The sequence below is a fragment of the Phyllobates terribilis genome, unplaced genomic scaffold (genome assembly GCF_046119375.1).
Source record: "Phyllobates terribilis strain yellow unplaced genomic scaffold, ASM4611937v1 Scaffold_10__3_contigs__length_209671492, whole genome shotgun sequence".
Classification (NCBI taxonomy): Eukaryota; Metazoa; Chordata; class Amphibia; order Anura; family Dendrobatidae; genus Phyllobates; species Phyllobates terribilis.
In genome coordinates this window covers 159163376-159181187 of record NW_027362770.1, presented here as the reverse complement: position 1 = coordinate 159181187, position 17812 = coordinate 159163376, and the positions used below count along the sequence as shown (strand labels likewise).

Below are 17812 nucleotides of genomic sequence, written 5' to 3'. Positions count from 1 at the left end.
GCATGCACTACACACATCCCATTTCCGAGGAACAGACCGATGGTACTCCCACTAGAGAAATGTGCAGGTACGACAGTGTCTGTTCCTGGCTGGAGTGGGAGGGGGGTGGAACATCCCAGTAGTGTAGGGGCAGATAGGGGGAGCAGTCTGGGTAGTGCTAGGAGCTCATTGGGTGCTGGTCACCTGAGCTCACACATAGAGGGAGTATATAAGGTGGGAACCATCTTAGATCAGAGTCAGTCTGTCAGTCTTTTGTCAGAGCAGAGCATAGGAAGAGAGCAGAGGAGAAGAGCAGCTCCAAGGCCAAGAGAGAGAGAGAGGAGAAAGAAAGACCCAGAGGGGGAGAAAGAAGGAACTCCAAGAGCCCAAATTAGACCAGAGGGTGAAGAGTTGGCAACAGGGTACCGGATCCCAAGCTGGCAGAGGCTACAGCACACCTTAGCCAGGAACCGGAGGTCGTGGGCAGGATCGATCTGCCACGATCACCCACTAAATCCACCGGAAGGCAGACCAGGAATAGGGTCAGGGAACCCAGAGACAAGGGTTTACCACCAAGAGGCCCGAGGGAGCCGGACATAGGTGGATCCCTGGTGGGGAAGGCCAGAGAAGAGGACAGGACAGAAAGGGAGCTCAGGACCACGCTCCAGAATCACCTGGGGGTTGGCTGAGTCCAGGACCTGGTGGACGCAGCACGGCTCGGGTGGTCACTTAAGGCCGGAGTGACCAGAACAACTGCAGTAAGTAAACAAACCCTGAACTGCACAGCCCGACTCTGAGTCTCATTTCCATCCCCGCTGCACCACCACAACCCCCATCCTCTGCAACTGACCCCCTGAGGCTATACCCTTCCCGTTGGGGGTTATACTACCTAAGCTGCACACACATCACCAGCCTCAGTGGACCCTGCTGCAGCGGCGGCCGTATTGACCGCAATTCAACGGGTGGCGTAGTTGACACAAAAGAACATCTAGTAACATCATAAGGACTGCCACACACTGAGCTTGACACCCTGGGCACGGACCGGGTCACAGCCACTCGGAGACTACAACCCCCATCTGATCCGGCTCCGGGTATCCCCAACAACACTGGCCCAGGGGGCGCGTCACTGGCGTCCCTGCATGGAGGGGAATGGTGAACCAGCAATAGAGTTAAACCCTGCTTAATGCTAGCTTAGCTTTTTGTCCAAAACCATGCCCCTAGGTCCTGGTTTCAGAAATGGGCAATTATGAGTAAATAGGACTTCTTGTAGGTTCTTTCATGGCCATCAACTTTTAGGATCTCCAACAATATGGGACAAAAGATCCTTCAAAAGCATTGCCTCAATAAGTATTTCCAAAATTTGTAGAAAGTAGGAAGATTTTAAATTAAAAAAAACACCTATCCAACCCTTGCTTAACACTGGCTTGGCTGTTTGTCCCGAACCAACCCCCAAGGTTCTGATTTTAGAAATTGGGAATCCCAGGTTGATAGGAATTATTTTAGGTTCTAGCCTTGGCATCAACTTTTAGAATCGGCAACTATATGGAATAATAGAGGATTTAAAAAAATTCCTTAGATTATTTTCATTTTTTCCGAAATGTTATGCCTACATATATATAATGCAGCAAAGCTACATTTTTCATTTGGCATAAATGATTTGGACATTAAAATATGAATTTAGGCTGCACAGTTTGTCACAATGTGATGTTACGGGATTGCATAAGAGAGTGCCAGGAGTGCGTCAGGAGAATGCAAAGGTATGTCCTTTCTCACTTCCCTTAAGATCAGAATTCCATAGGTGAACACCAAAATATACCATATATGTGTGGCGCCCCTGAGGGTTCAGTAGCCACAGAGATACTGCACCTCACCCAGAGGTGTGGTGTCTCCTTCTCTCAGGTAAGGAGGGAGTGCTGCCTGGAACCCCAACACCTGCATCCAACACTACACTGCTCCAGGCCGGCTGGAAGGGCAAGACGCAATGTATGTTTCCTGCTGAGCCCCGTCCCTGGCTGGAGTGGGGGGAACCAAAGGTAGGGGGAACCAGTAGTGGGTGTGGGTGGAGGAAGCAGTTAGAGGGAGCACTTTGATAGGACGTATATAAAGGGAAGCCATCTTAGGGTGGCAGGTCAGTAGTAGTCCAGATGAGTTGTGAGGGAGCAGTTCAGAAGAACAGTCCGGGAGCAGAGTCCATAAGGAGCTCTGTTCCACAAGTAGGGCCTGGTCTGGAGGCCCAGTAGGGGAGCAGGGAGGAGGCTCCGTTCTAAGAGGGGATCCTAGGGGGTATGGAGCGTGCAGGACGGCACCCGTACGCCCCACATCTGTCAGAAGACAGAGGGATCGTAAGCCGCATTCTAATCCCCTGAGGGTCAAGCAAGTCTGTGTAACTCCGACGGACAGGAGGGACTACAGAGTACCCGAACAGGATTCAGAGTGGGCAGCGCAGGGCAGGAGGGAGAAAGACCCAGTGTGAAGATGGTCAAAATAGGAACACGAGAAAGTGGGGTTCTGCCAGGTATTCCCAAGCTGCCTGAGGAAGGATTGAACCCCTGCCCGGTGAACGCAGCGCGATGTGAGAGGCCTGCACCTGTACAGTGCACCTGTGGACTGTCTTAAGAACTGTGAGTAAAATCTCGGATGACTGCACTGTACTGCCTCCATCCATTCTTTCATCGGCACCATTGTTCCCCCTGCACTACAACGCCCAGCGCAACCCACGCTCTCACTTCACTGCCTTGAGGCCTGCTCCACCTGTGGGGAGCCGTCCCATCACAAGCTGCCCTAACATCCGCCTCAGAGGACTGCTGCAGCGCTGGTGATCCTCACCAGACACCACAGGTGGCGTCACGAACTTTCCCAAAATCCCCATATAAAAATATCCCCCTTTTGCACTGACCGCCCTGGGTCACGGACCGGGGCCAGCCACCATGATATTCCCCCCAGCAGCGACAAGAGGCCCGGCTGCCGAGTACCCCACGGCCCTGGGGGCGTGTCATCTCGACTTCCAACATATTGTGTAGACCTTATCGGTGCACAAGTGATATGGATTTCCTCCATATCTTGCAAGTATTGCTTTTTACCAGGGTATACCTACCATATATGCCAAATTTTAATGTCTGGATCCAAAAAGGTTTTGTAAATCTTTCCAAAATTTCTCCATTCCAAGTCAGTGTTTTCTTACTTTTTTAAAAACTTCTTCAATTTTGTCAGAATTTATTTTGGCCTGGTTTCTACTTTAGAAGTTATCATCATTTAATTAGGTCGAATGTTATAGCAAATTGTTACAAGAAACAAAAAAACTATTGGCCCCATGTGTAATATAACCATCCCTACTATGAAATCAGTTCAGTAATCTCTACAGTAGAGGTCGTGTGCTAAAGAAATTGCATGAAATGTTTATTTCTTGTATTTATGGGAGAAGTTATATTTGAGGATCAAAATAAAACCTTCTGTAATTAATGCTGAAATTACTTCTGTTTTTGAAGTCAAAAAAACTGAAAATTAAAAGCTATTTCAGCAAGGTCAAAAAAAGTTTTGCAGAGGAACCAAACTGAGGAAATTTGGAAATCCAAATTTAACATTCAGATTGCAAAAAGTAGCATGGCCAACAGAATTGGCATATGATGGTGGTTGAGAAATCAGATCATCCATGTGCTATGGCACCCATCAACTACTAAAAGGTGCCCAACTGTTTGTTGAAACGCAAAATGTCTTGTGATGTCCGGATAGCTTCGCGCAATCCCGGTCCATGGTCCACGTCAGTAGTTGCTGGCGGTGGACAGAAGCGGTGTGAATTTCCTTATCCTCCAGGTTCCTAGGCTTGGTTTATAATTAGCTGGTCTGTCGAGATGTCACCTGTGAGCTGCACAGATGATATCACCATAGGCTGGTGAACCAAATGCCGCGTCGGGAAACCCAGAAGCTCAGGATATTCGAGCAGCTCCTGTCCACGGCCAGGGACTACTGACCTGGACCATGGACTGTGGTCGCACAAGCAATCTGCTCATCTCTAATCTGAACCTTCTCTTCCTGACATCTGCCATTGGGGAGGGAATTCAGGACAACTACAAATGCATTGAATAGTCGACCAATCCAACCTGAATTGGAAGAGGCATTCAATTTTTCTCTAATGGGTAAAGGACCTTTACCAGTACCCTGAATTGACAGAGTTATGATCATAAGTAGCATTTGAAATGGACTTCCGAAGAGCACCATAGACATTGGAGACAAACAACTTTATTAATTTGCCAATATAAGTGTGGTTCTCATCGGGCTTGCAGGATCTCAACTGCACAGGAGTTCTCACCAATTTAGGTTACGTTGAAGTAAGGCACAGGAAATACACTGTTAAAGATCCTCTAACATGTAGAGGACCTTTAACAGTACCCTGAATTAACAGAGACATGTTTTTTAGGTAGCGTTTCAGGTGGGTTTGAAATGGACTTCCGGAGTGAACCATAGACATTGGAGTACAACAGCTTTATTAATTCACTGATCTCAGTGTGGTCCGCATCGGGCTTGGATTATCTCAACTCCACAGGAGTTCCCACCAAGTTGGATTGCGTTGAAGTGAGTAACGCACAATAAATATACTTTTAAAGGTCCTCTAATGTTTAGAGGACCTTTAAGAGTACCCTGAATTAGCGTTTCAGATGGGCTTCCGGAGTGAACCATAGACATTGGAGTACAACAGCTTTATTAATTCACTGATCTCAGTGTGGTTCTCATCGGGCTTGGAGGATCTCAATACCACAGAAGTTCCCACCAAGTTGGGTTAGTTTGGAGTGAGTAATTGAGAAGAAGCATCCCCATTTCTCACGTGCCTCAGAGTTGAAGGCCTAAATACATTGTTCAGGAGACTTTATTATGAGCCATAAGTCTTATATGTGGTTATCCTCAGAGTACCAGGCTCTTATTAGCCTTTGGCATGTCTCATGGGTCAGATTGGGGTCTGGCACTACTAGTAGGTGTTATTTACTATACGCTTAGTTTGAGTTGCACTGTCCGCACTTTGTGGCATCACATCTCTAAAACACTTCCCTCTTGGCTTCTTAAAATGGCAGAGCATTGATGACAGGTCTCTCCTTTAGTCCTTGCAGACTGAAAGCCAGGAAACTGTGTTATACTGCTACCAGGAATAACACAAAAAAGGAGAAAACAACTAAGCGTGGGTGGTGCCTAAAATTAATTCATTGACTTAACTTAATGCTTGTGGGCCCCAATATCCAATAGGTCTTCAATTATTAGGGTTGGTCTGCTCATATGGATCAAAGGGAACTTCTCCCTAGACTCCAGGGCCCCGATGCAACTGCAACCTTTGAACCCACTATCGTAACGCCCCTGGTAAGGTTTTAATATCCCCTTTCAAGTGCGCTAACTCTGCCTAGGTTGGTAAATTTAAGGGTATAACTTTAGAAGGGGGGGGGCAGAGGTAAACATTGCATCTACATTCAGGTGCCTAAGGGGACCTAAAAATTAAATGACAGGTTATCCCTGGGCAACCAACCTGCATGGCTATATAATGATATCTTAGTGATAGAGTCAACATTTTTTCTGCTTGATCTGACATTCTTACCGCCTATATAGGTTAGTAAAATAGGGATATCCCTAAAATAGGAAGCTCCACCCCTGAGCAACCCAAACCAGATGGGATTGGCCATTTTTAAGCAGGGTTTACAAAACCTTTTCGGACCAGGATATGCCCAAATTTGTAGGAATTGCTTCTGTAAAATTTGAGGACTTTTGGCAAGTATGATGGAATGGTGATACTAACCAGAATGGTGGACAAAGTGTGCAGCTTCAACTGTGAGCAGCCATCCATCTAAGGTAGACATGTGTGTGATCCATAACCTTTGCCCACCATCAATTTCCACAATGAAGGAAAAAGCTGTGGTTAAGAACAATCTTACAAATTCTATGATGTGATTTATTAACATGTTTATGAGGATACATGGGCAGGTTTGTCCTGATGTATCACCATTAGTGTTGAGCGAGCACTAAAATGCTCGGGTGCTCGAAGCTCGGGCCGAGCTCGCCGTGATACTCGGGTGCTCGACCCGAGCAACGAGCCCAATGTTAGTCTATGGGAGACTCCAGCATTTTTGCGGTGGCACCCCCGGCAGTCTTTTAAAAGCCTAACAAGTGCCCAAAACGATAGTGACAGTGCTCAACTGACATGGGGACAGCATGGGGATCGCCCCAGGAAGCATTTCTGACCCCCAGGTCACTGCTGTCAACAACGTGGTCAGAGGTATTAAGCCACTTTTACAGGCTCACAATAAAACGAAAGTGAAACTTTTTTCCTGTGAAATATGTTAAGGAACATCCTTTCCAGGGAAAAGACTTGTGTATAAGTTAAAATAAATGACCAAAAACAAAAATACTCCTCCACACCTTCGGCTATGTTCACAAGTAGCATTTTTTATGCGTTTTTGCACTTTTGTATTGCTTTCAACTATGACAAATGCATTCACCGGGAAATGTCATTTTAACATTTTACAACCTTATCTGGCCATGTGCTGTGTGACACATGCATAAAGTGCTGAAAAGACATGGGAACAGCATGGGGAAGACCCCTGGAAGCATCTCTGACTCCCAGGTCACTGTCTAAAAGTGTGCCCATCATAAGTGATCCTTGCCGCATCAGAAGATGCAGATTTGCAACTATCCCCATGCAAGTTCTAGTCCCAGGGCAGTGTTCAATTGTACCTCCCCCATTCCTTGCAATACAAGCGCAAGTATGCAGCCTGCCACCCACCCATCCCCAGGCTGCAAAACCATACTGCTTGCTTGCTTGAACTTGAAATTGGGCCTTTCAGGCATGTGGAGGCGGAATCTGGCCATCACGTCATGGCTGTGTTGGCGGCCTGGAATCCATACTCAGTCCCCAGCCGCCCGGCGGCCGGGTGTCCATACTCAGTCCCGAGCCGCCCCGCGGCCGAGTGTCCACACGGTCCCCAGCCGCCTGGGGGCAGTCGGGTGTCCATAAACGGTCCCCAGCCGCCCCCATTTCTCCTTGGAACATCCCCCCACACACTTTTCTTAGCCTGGCCTGCTTTAGGCAGCATTGGACGAGCCCACCAGAGAACCAGACTCCTCCGGTGGGCCCTGACTTCTCCATCGGTGGAGTTGAGAGTGCCAAGGTGAGGAGCATGATGATGATGACAGAAGTTAGCATCTGCTATGTTTTCTTTTAATGCAAGTGTAAGTGTGCAGCCTGCCACCCACCCACCCCCAGACTGCAATTCATACTGCTAGCTTGCACTTGAAATGGGGCCTTTTAGTTTAGAGGAGGCCGAAGCTGGCCACTACCTCATGGCTGCTTCGGCAGCGAGGTATCCATACTCACTCCCCAGCCGCCCCTATTTGTCCTGGTGTGCCTTATACATAAGATTAAGCGCGTATACCAAAACATTACCTGTGCCCTCCCCAGTGCATTTAGTGGGAAGGAGAGCCTATTCCGCTGTAGTGTGTGCATGCCAAACCCCTGTTCATGGTACATGCGAAGATGCCTCCCACCTTGCACCTGTCGTTGCAGACTTGCAACTATCCCCATTCAAGTCCTTGTCCCAGGGCAGTGTTCAATTGTACCTCTCCCATTCCTTGCAAGGCAAGCGCAAGTATGCAGCCTGCCACCCACCCACCCCCAGGCTGCAATACCATACTGCTTGCTTGCTTGCACTTTAAATTGGGCATTTTAGGCATGTGGAGGCGGAATCTGGGCACCACGCCATGGCTGTGTCGGCGGCCTGGTATCCATACTCAGTCCCCAGCCGCCTGGTGGCCGGGTGTCCCCGCTTGCTCCCCAGCCTCCAGGGGGTGGCCGGGTGTCCATACTCGGTCCCCAGCCACCCCTATTTGTACCGGTAACCTTTCCCACACTTTTCTTAGCCTGGCCTGCTTTAGGGCAGCATTGGACGAGCCCACCAGAGAACCAGACTCCTCCGGTGGGCCCTGGCTTCTACATCAGGGGAGTTGAGAGTGCCTAGGTGAGGAGCATGATGATGATGATAGAAGTTAGCATCTGCTTTGTTTTCTTGGAATGAAAGCGCATGTATGTAGTAGCGGCTAGGCCTGAGGTGGTCCGCGTTTTGGCGCATATCCTACCTCCTCCGAGGATTGCTGGATATTTTCCTGCTACTATCCCAGTTCTATGACTCCCGTTAAAACAAAGCTTCAGGTGATAAATGATGGATGAGGTGGTGGCAAAGGAGAAAGAGCAGGAGGAACAGGGACATTCACATCAATATCAGGCCAGTCAACCAGATATGTCTTGTAGGATATGTTTCTGTAACAAAAAGAGCGGTTCGGCTACACAGTTATAGGGCATACAGTGAGTGCAATGCCTACCAAAAATTTCGAGGCACTCCAATGCCCCTTGGAAATGACATGGAGGTCAGAGGGCGTTAACTAAACCTTTTTTTCCATTTATAGCAACTGGGTCTCCTGTGCACTGTTGGCCTAAGCAGTGGATGGAATGCTTTCCAAAAATTATGAGTACTGCAATGCCCCTTACAAGAGCCATGTGTGGCACCCCAGGGGTCTGGTCACCACAGTAATAGAGATTACGTCGGCGAGCAAGTGGGAGGTTTCCTGGTCAGGATCCCTTAAACATGCAACATCCTCCTGCCCCAGTCCTGGGAGGGGAGAATTCTGCCCTTATAAACTGGATCTGGGGTGGGGTTGAGTGAGTCAGAGAACAGAGAACAGTCAGAGTCAGAGTGAGAGCAAGGGAAAGTAACAGCAAGGAGCTCTGTAGGAGCTAGGAGCTAAAGACGAGGGGCTGGAAGCTGAGCAGAGCTCGCCCTGGCAGAAGACAATAGGAACCGGACACAGGAGTCCGAAGCTGTGAGGACTTATATATCCAGCAGCAGAAACCAGCCAGCAGGGGATTTCAGATCCTCTGGCCATAGAAGCCCGGAGGCTCAGTCACAAGCAAGGTACCAGCACCGCCGTCGTGGAGTGGAGGCTAACAGAAGTCACCAGCCATGCGGGTGAGCACTACACGGTACACTCAGGGACGTGGGCTACTTCTACCCGCTTACAGCAAGGTAGCCAGGAAGAGTGCAGACAGACGGGGAGGCCTACAACTCCACCTGGCCAGGGGAACTCCTGCTTGCTCACAGACTGACCAGGCCTCTTATGCTAGCCAGTACTCCCGGGAGGGTCTACCTTATAATCATCAGTAAAGACCCTGAACTGAACTGCAAAGACTCTGAGTCATTCCTGCTGCGCTCGTGCACCATCACCCCCATCATCCACAATCACTGCCCTGAGGCTATACTCCTCCCGAGGGGAGTTATCCCATTTTATGCTGCGCACACAACACCAGCCTCAGCGGTCTGCCTCGCAGCGGTGGTACTCCCTGACCGCAATCCACGGGTGGCGCAGTCGGACAATTAACCTCAAAACCTAAGAAAGATTGCCACTGGTTTGACCAGCCTGAGCCACGGGACCGGGAAACCGCCACGGAGACTACAGACCCCAGAGACCCGGCACCGGGTATCCCACACACGTGTACACACGGCCCAGGGGGCGCGTCACATGCAGTACAGCATATTACAAACATAAGTCCCATTATTGGGGAGTGGGTGTCCCATAGTATTTGCTTATGCCTTGCAAGCAAAAGCTGCCAAAAATTAGGACGGAGCAACTTGCAATGCCCCTTACAAGAGCCATGCAGTACGGCATATTACAAACATAAGTCCCATTATTGGGGAGTGGGTCTCCCATAGTATTTGCTTATGCTTTCCCAGCAAAAGCTGCCAAAAATTAGGACGGAGCAACTTGCAATGCCCCTTACAAGAGCCATGCAGTACAGCATATTACAAACATAAGTCTCATTATTGGGGAGTGGGTCTCCCATAGTATTTGCTTATGCTTTCCCAGCAAAAGCTGCCAAAAATTAGGACGGAGCAACTTGCAATGCCCCTTAAAAGAGCCATGCAGTACAGCATATTACAAAGATAAGTCCCATTATTGGGGAGTGGGTGTCCCATGGTATTTGCTTATGCTTTCCCAGCAAAAGCTGCCAAAAAGTAGGACGGAGGAACTTGCAATGCTGGCACCCTGGTGGTATAGTGGTGGTGGAGGCTGAGGATAAGGAGAAGAAGATTAAACAGCCGAAAGGAGGAAGCGTATACCCATGTGTGGGTGTGAAGTGGTGCATGTGAATACACCTCCCGAAATAACACAGTGGATTTGACTTTATGTAACTCTGCTGTCATTTGGTGGTGATGAGAAGTCTGGCCCAATCCAGCCCCTTGTTCATTTTGATAAGGGTCAGCTTGTCAGCATTGTCAGTTGACAGGCAAGTGCGCTTATCAGTTATAATTCCCCCAGCGGCACTAAAAACACGCTCCGATAACACGCTAGCAGCAGGGCAGGCCAGGACCTCCAAGGCGTACAGAGCGAGTTCATTCCAAGTGTCCAGCTTGGATACCCAATAATTAAAAGGCACAGAGGAATCACGGAGGATGCTGGTACGATCGGCAAGGTACTCCCTCACCATCTTTTGAAACTTTCCACTCCTTGTGAGAGTACCCCGCGCCTCAGGGCCTGTAAGCTGGGCGGGTGTCAGAAAACTGTCCCAGAACGTTGACAGTGTTCACCTGCCTCTCCTGGATTGGAGTTGCATCTCTCTCGCCTGTACGCCTTGGTTGGACAACGAACTGTGACCTCTGCCGCTAGCGTGTTCAGATGGGAATTTTTTTTAAGAGTTCTGCAGCAAGGGCCTTCTGGTATTGCCCCATTTTTGTAGACCTCTCCACCTCAGGAATAAGAGAGTGAAAGTTCTCCTTGTAGCGGGGGTCTACAAGTGTCACCAACCAGTAATGACTGTCACCCAACATTTTGACAACGCGAGGGTCACGGTTAAGGCAGCGTAACATAAAGTCAGCCATGCGTGCCAGACTGGTAACGGGCAAGATTTCCGTGTCCTCACCAAGATGACAACTGACCATGCTCTCCTCCTCCTCCTCCTCCTCCTCCCCCCTGTCCTCAGGCCACCCACGCTGAACCGACGGTATGACACTTGTACAGGTACTACCGTCTACAACGCATGATAGCAGCTCCTGTTCTTCCTCCTCCTCCTCCTCTCCCTCATTGTCCCCCAATGCACGTTGGGATGAGATGAGGCTGGGCTGTGTGTAATCGCCCGCTATGGCTTCTTGATCCATCTCATCATACTCTGGCTGCAATGCCTCCTCTTTAATTCTCTGCAGAGAGCGTTGCAAAAGACAGACAAGTGGGATGCTGATGCTAATGACGGCGTCATCGCCACTCACCATTTTGGTGGCCTCCTCAAAGTTTGTCAGGATGGTATATATGTCAGACATCCAGGTCCACTCATGAGGTCTTATGTGTGGAGTCTGACCTGAATATCGACGGCCTTGTTGCAGCTGGTACTCCACAACTGCTCTCTTCTGCTCACAAATCCTTTGCAACATGTGGAGGGTAGAGTTCCAACGTGTGGGGACATCACACACCAGTCGGTGTGCCGGAAGCTGCTGCAACACAGCAAGGGCGGCGGAAGCTGTAACCGACTTGCGAAAATGAGCTGACAGGCGGCGTACTTTCACGAGCAGATCTGGCAACTCTGGGTACGATTTAAGAAACCGCTGAACCACGAGGTTAAGCACATGAGCCAGGCATGGTACGTGTGTGATCTCACCTCGCCTCAGAGCCGCCACCAGGTTACGGCCATTGTCACACACGACCATGCCGGGATGTAGGTTCAGCGGTCTCAGCCACAGATCTGCCTGCTCTTTCACAGCTGCCCACAACTCACAAGCAGTGTGAGGTTTATCACCTAAGCTTATGAGTTTCAGCACAGCCTGTTGCCGCTTGGCGGAGGCAGTACTGCAATGCTTCCAGCTTGTAACTGATGTGGTGATATCTGAGATGGAGGCTGAACATGAGGAGGAGGAGGAGGATGCGCAGGAGCTGTACACTGTGGGAGCAACTCTGACTGACATAGGGCCCGCAATCCTCGGTGTGGGGAGGATGTGTTCCGTCCCAAGGTCCGACTGGGTCCCGGCTTCCACTATGTTTAACCAGTGTGCCGTCAGGGAGATGTATTGTCCCTGGCCACAAGCACTTGTCCACGTGTCCGTTGTCAGGTGGACTCTCCCAGTAACTGCGTTGTTGAGGGCACGGCAGATGCTTTGGGACACGTGCTTGTGTAGTGCGGGGATGGCACACCGGGCAAAATAGTGTCGGCTGGGGACCGAGTACCGAGGGACGGCCACCGCCATAAGATTGCGGAAGGATTCCGTCTCCACCAGCCTAAAAGGCAGCATTTCCAATGCAAGCAGTCGTGAAATGTGCGAATTTAGGACTGTGGCCTGTGGGGCGTTAGCTGCGAATTTCCGCTTTCGTTCAAAGGTCTGGGATATGGACAATTGAACGCTGCGTTGGGACGTGGACGTGGACGTTGATGCTGTTTCTTGAGAAACTGCCATAACAAGTGAAGACTGAGAGGAGGGGGCATCTTTACATGCAGTATGGACAGGGGATTGCCTTGCACACACAACAGGGGGTTCTATTGCACGCACAACAGTGGAAGAAGCAGTGCTGACACTGATCGTGGACCCTGGGTTTCGCCCCACAATGTCGGGTGCTTTGCTGCCATGTGCCTGATCATGCTGGTGGTGGTCAGGCTGGTAGTTTTGTCACCCCTGCTGATGCTGGCATGGCAGGTGGAACATATGGCCTTTTTGGGGTTATCAGCAGAGTCTTTAAAAAAATTCCAGACTCTGGAAGACCTACCGCTTGTACTGGCAACGTCCCTCGTGTTGGTGTTACGGGGAACGGGTGCCTGCCTTCTGTCAGTGCCACCACACTGCTTCTTCCTGCCTGTTGGGGTACTCTGCCTCCCTCCCCCTGTGTGCAGCTGGCCTCACTCTGCATGTCCTCCTTCCACGTTGGGTCAGTTACTAGATCATCCACCACCTCCTCCTCTTTCACTTGCGCACCACGATCCTCCTCCTCACTTCCTGGCAATTGTGTCTCGTCATCGTCCACCTCTTGTGATAGATTGCCAACGTCGACTTCCTGTGGCCGTGGCTGTTCAAATATTTGGGCATCGCAACATGGGATCTCCTCTTCCACCACTTCAAGCGTATCAGGCGAGGGGCCCAAATATGGAAATGGACCAGTGAACAGCTCTTCAGTGTCCAAGTGTGGGATCACTTGCGGTCTGACGACACTCAGTATGGTGGGAGGAAGGAGCATCAGGGTGAGGAGGAGTATGCGGTCGAGACTCACGGCTACTAAGAGTTGACCGTGTGGAAGACAGACCGGAGGTGGTGGTGCCCAGGTAACTGGAAGTATTGTCTGCTATCCAATTAATAACCTGTTCACACTGATCAGTTCTCAATACTGGTGTTGTTCTGTGCTTCCCTAGTAATTCGGTCAAGAAGATGTGGCTGTTGGTTGTGGCACATTTTCACCTTGGCCACGGCCCCGTCCTCTGCACGAACCATCACCAGAACGTCCACTTCCACGTCCCTTGCCACGCGCCTTGCCCATTGTAAATGAAGTAAAATAGCTTACACTTGCACTATCAATGGAAAATGGGTAATAAAGAGTAGATTAGAACCGTGGAAGAGGAAAACCACAGTTATTGTTTACTGGGGTATACCACACTTTTTTAAATAGAGATATTTGCGGCTGAACAGTGAGCGACACACTCAAACTGCTTTTTTTTTTAGATACCAAAGGCCCAAAACTGGACAGTACAGCGATTTGACCCGTGGAAGTGCGAAACCACACTGGGATGTCGGGCCTACACAAGACTATTTTCAACAGATATATTTTTGTGTCACAACAGTCAGGAGACACTACTGTTTTTCTTTACGGAAAAAGCTACCAAAACCTGAATAATAGAGATTTTTTACCGTGGAACAGCAAAACCACAGTTATAATTTACTGGTGTATACCAGGCTTTTTAAAATATATATATATTTGCGGCTGAACAGTGAGCGACACACTCAAACTGTTTTTTTTAGATACAAATGGCCCAAAAGTGGATAATACAGAGGTTTGTACTGTGGAACTGCAAAACACACTTGTATTTCTCGGGCCTACACCAGACTATTTTCAACAGATATATTTGTGTCTGAAAAATCAGGGAGACACTATTATTATTTTTATACAGCAAAAAATGCCAACAACAGGATAATAGAGATGTTTTACCGTGGAACATCAAAACCACAGTAATAATTTACTGGTGTATACCAGGCTTTTTAAAATATATATATATTTGCGGCTGAACAGTGAGCGACACACTCAAACTGTTTTTTTTTAGATACAAATGGCCCATAGAACTGCAAAACCACACTTCTGTTTCTCTGGCCTACACCAGACCATTTTCAACAGATATATTTGTGTCTGAAAAATCAGAGGCACACTTTTTTTTGGGGGGGGGGGGGGGCACCAAAAGGTTAATAAGATGGGTATTTGTACATTGTGAAGGAGGAAAAAAAAAAAGAGGATTTAGATAAAAAAAAAAAAAGGATTTTTCCTGGCCCCCGGGACCTGGAGCTAAGTCCAGGGATTTCAGCAACAGGAGCAGCACACAGGACTGTAATGCAGCGTTTGCTGGTATAACCACTGCGTCTCCTATACAGCCTGCCTGCCTGCCTGATATACCTGGGATGGATATTAGTCCTGAGAATGACTGTTTGTTTGATCTGTCAGCCTTTACAGACCCTACACTAACTATTTTGCAGGATATATCTCTCCCTAAATCAGCAGCGCTGTCCCTACACTGTCTGATCCGGAGCGTCCAAGATGGCTGCGCCCGGTTTTAAATACTCGAGGTGACGCTGTGCGGCCAGCCAATCACTGTAATGCCCACAAACAACATGGCTGCAGCATTGCAGTGACTGGCTGGCAATCCCTGCATGTTCATTGGCTCTGTAAAGAGCGCCAAACATGCAGGGCGGAGACCCGAGCTCCCGCCCGAGTAACCCGGAAATGCTCGGTGCTCGCCGAACGTCCCGAGTAGCGTGATGCTCGGGCGAGTACAGAGCAGTGTCGAGCATGTTCGCTCAACACTAATCACCATAGAGACAAAATTTCCCTTTACAGCACTTCGCGTGGACAAATGTGGTATTACAAGTAAAAAACATCAATCTTTTTTTCAAAGAGACAGGCTCTGACAATGATGATACATTTATCATTTTATTGTGGTTGCAGTTTCATAATACATTGTTGGAAAAAAAATATCCTAAGCAGCTGAAATGTTGAAATTTGATAGCTCTGAAGAAAATAAAAGCCAATTTTCGGTAGGGACATTTACCCCAGAAGATAACTGAGTGCATTTGATGGATTTATTAAAAGCATACAATGTTTAGGCAAAGCAGTGGTTTTAATCTTTTTTTTTTTTTTTTTTTTTTTTAAGGTTGATGTATGGTAATATTAATAAAGGCCAGATTTAGCCATGGCGTTCATATTACCGCCACTGTACTAAGCTGGAATCCAAGGAGGGGGGGGGCGTTTGTGTCTGTACAATGGACGCTAAAATGTGGACTCATTATTGGAGCCAATAAAAAAAAAAAAAATACATTTGGCGCATATATAACCCACATTGTCTAAAAATGTCGAAATTTGTTCCTTATAATGATGACACAAATGGTAACCATATACAAATAAAATGAAACCTGCCTGTCGAAGAAACTTTGAAGACGGATTAATAAAAGAATGAAAAAAATAAAAAAAAATAATACTATATATTTAAATGAGTGTTGTGATCCCAATTGCAGATTCATGCCAATTTTTAACAATATATATTTTTTTAAATTCTGTTTTTATAAATTAATTACAATTTTTTTCCCCCCACCCTCCCAAATCTGAACTTTTTTTTTTATTGTACCTATGATTTTTTTTGTTTTATACATATATATTTCATTTTTTTTTTTTTTACTTTTTAATTCCAAGATGTTGTTGGGCTAATATGTGGGGAAAAAAAAATTCTATATTTTAATTCCAAGATGTTGCTGGGCTAATAAGTGAAAAAAAAATTCTATAGGTTATTGAAATAAAAAAAAAAAAAAAAAAAAAAAAAAAGTCTAAAACTAAAATAAAGGTGAATTAACAAAAGCTGTGATATTGGCTAGTATGTAAAGAAAAAAAAATATAGATATATTTTAGCACATATAAAAGCATTCTGCATTTAATAGTGTTGTCAGATTAAAAGCTACCGGTATATATAATGTGTATAAAAATAAAAATAAAAAATAAAAAAAAAACAGTTGAACTATTATAACACTATAAGGTCAACCATAAAAGTACCACTGCTGGCTAATACAAGCCAAAATTTTTGGCAATACCTGTAACAGAATGAAGAGGTTGATTTTTCTTTCTTTTTTTTAAAGCAGTTTGCAATAGAATAAAAAATATAATAAGCATAAAAATAATTAAAAAAATAAAAAAAAAAAAAACAGTATTTTTTTTTTCTTTAATGGACACAAGAAAAAAAAAAAAAGTAAACCGTGTAATACTCTAAAGTGCAGAGCGATTCTGCGGGTGCATAATCTCATGGTGAACTTTTTCCCCCTTTTGCTGCCACACAAAAATTTCCGTAAATATAATTGTATCAGTAGAAATCGGTTTGTTTCACAGCTGAGATTCCTGAAGATCTTGTGCAAAGGCAGTGCTGTACTTCTGGAGGGTTCGCCGTCTGGAGAGGTGGCCTATTAAATACAGTGCTAATATACATGGTTTGATTCAGCGTAATGAGAAACACTTTTTTTTTTTAGTAAACATAAATAGAAAAATGACAATTTTTAAAATTTTTCATTTTAGCACTTTTATATAATCAGAGTTGGTCCGGTGGTGTCGAAAGTGTTTTATGGCTCTTTTTCGAATCTTAATCCTGCTGGGGAAAAAAAAAAAGAAAACATTGAGAAAAATACGCATGGCTCATAAATTTTGCATAAAATAAAAAATGCTTTTTTATTTTTTACAAATTTTTGTTACAAAATTTGCAAAAATGTATTATTTTTTTTTTTATAAAATCACTCCAGATGGGTACTACTAGACAACATTTGAAGAAAAAAATGGTACCTTTTTAAAAAGTTGCAATTGATAAAATCAGCCAAAAATACACGAAAACCCCAAAGTTCCACCGACAATAACGACCATAAAAAAAACCCCGAAACAAGTGATCATATATAGAATAAGCTTTAAAAAAGGTTCAAATCTAAAGGAAAAACAATAAATACTAGACAAAAAAGGCATAAATGCAATAATGAATCAAATATCTAGTGTTTACTAAAAAATTCTGCCAGCCACTAGGGGGAGCTGAGGAGCTTACTGCATTCGGTTTTTCCATTGAACTCAATAGCAAAAGTTTGCAGCAAACTTCCCCTAGTGATGGAGCTTGTGCTGTGCCATATTACAGCTATACATGAGGCCTTAAAAATGTCTAGTTTTGAACGCCATGTAATTTTTAGCTCCTTGTGGAACATATATTTAAAGAGATCAAAGCATCATTTTAGAAATCTCCTGATCCATTTTCTGCTTGTCTGTAGCCACCACTAGAGGGAGCTTACAGCATACTGTGTATAAAATGGAATTCAGTCAGAAACCAGTATGCAGTTAGCTATTTGGCTCACTCTAGTAGCAACTGCAGGTGGCAAGAGCTGAATAATTTAACTATGTGTACCTAGAAGACTTGCTTTGTGTTAGAAAGACTGAACTTCCAATGCTACAAAAGTATGAATGAAACTGATCAGCATATGGTGTGGTAGAGACTCACATTAAAAGGTGCACTTATTTTAAAGAGTAACCTTTGTTGTTGTTGCTTTTTTAATAAATTAATAGTACA

The 17812-nt window shown here is 46.3% G+C and overlaps 1 protein-coding gene across 8 annotated transcripts in view; it reads right to left on the bottom strand.

Moving 5' to 3' along the window:
• Positions 1-15152: 15152 nt before the first annotated feature.
• Positions 15153-17812, bottom strand: part of CALD1 (caldesmon 1) — a 161518-nt gene continuing 158858 nt past the window's right edge. For 6 of the 8 annotated variants that reach the window (XM_073649990.1, XM_073649989.1, XM_073649996.1 and 3 more), the window contains one exon: positions 15153-16861. In XM_073649990.1, coding sequence (XP_073506091.1) covers positions 16833-16861 — 29 coding nt within the window. In that variant the 3' untranslated portion in view covers positions 15153-16832. The remainder of the gene's footprint in view (positions 16862-17812) is intronic. The other 2 variants (XM_073649991.1, XM_073649997.1) reach the window with 1 other exon arrangement.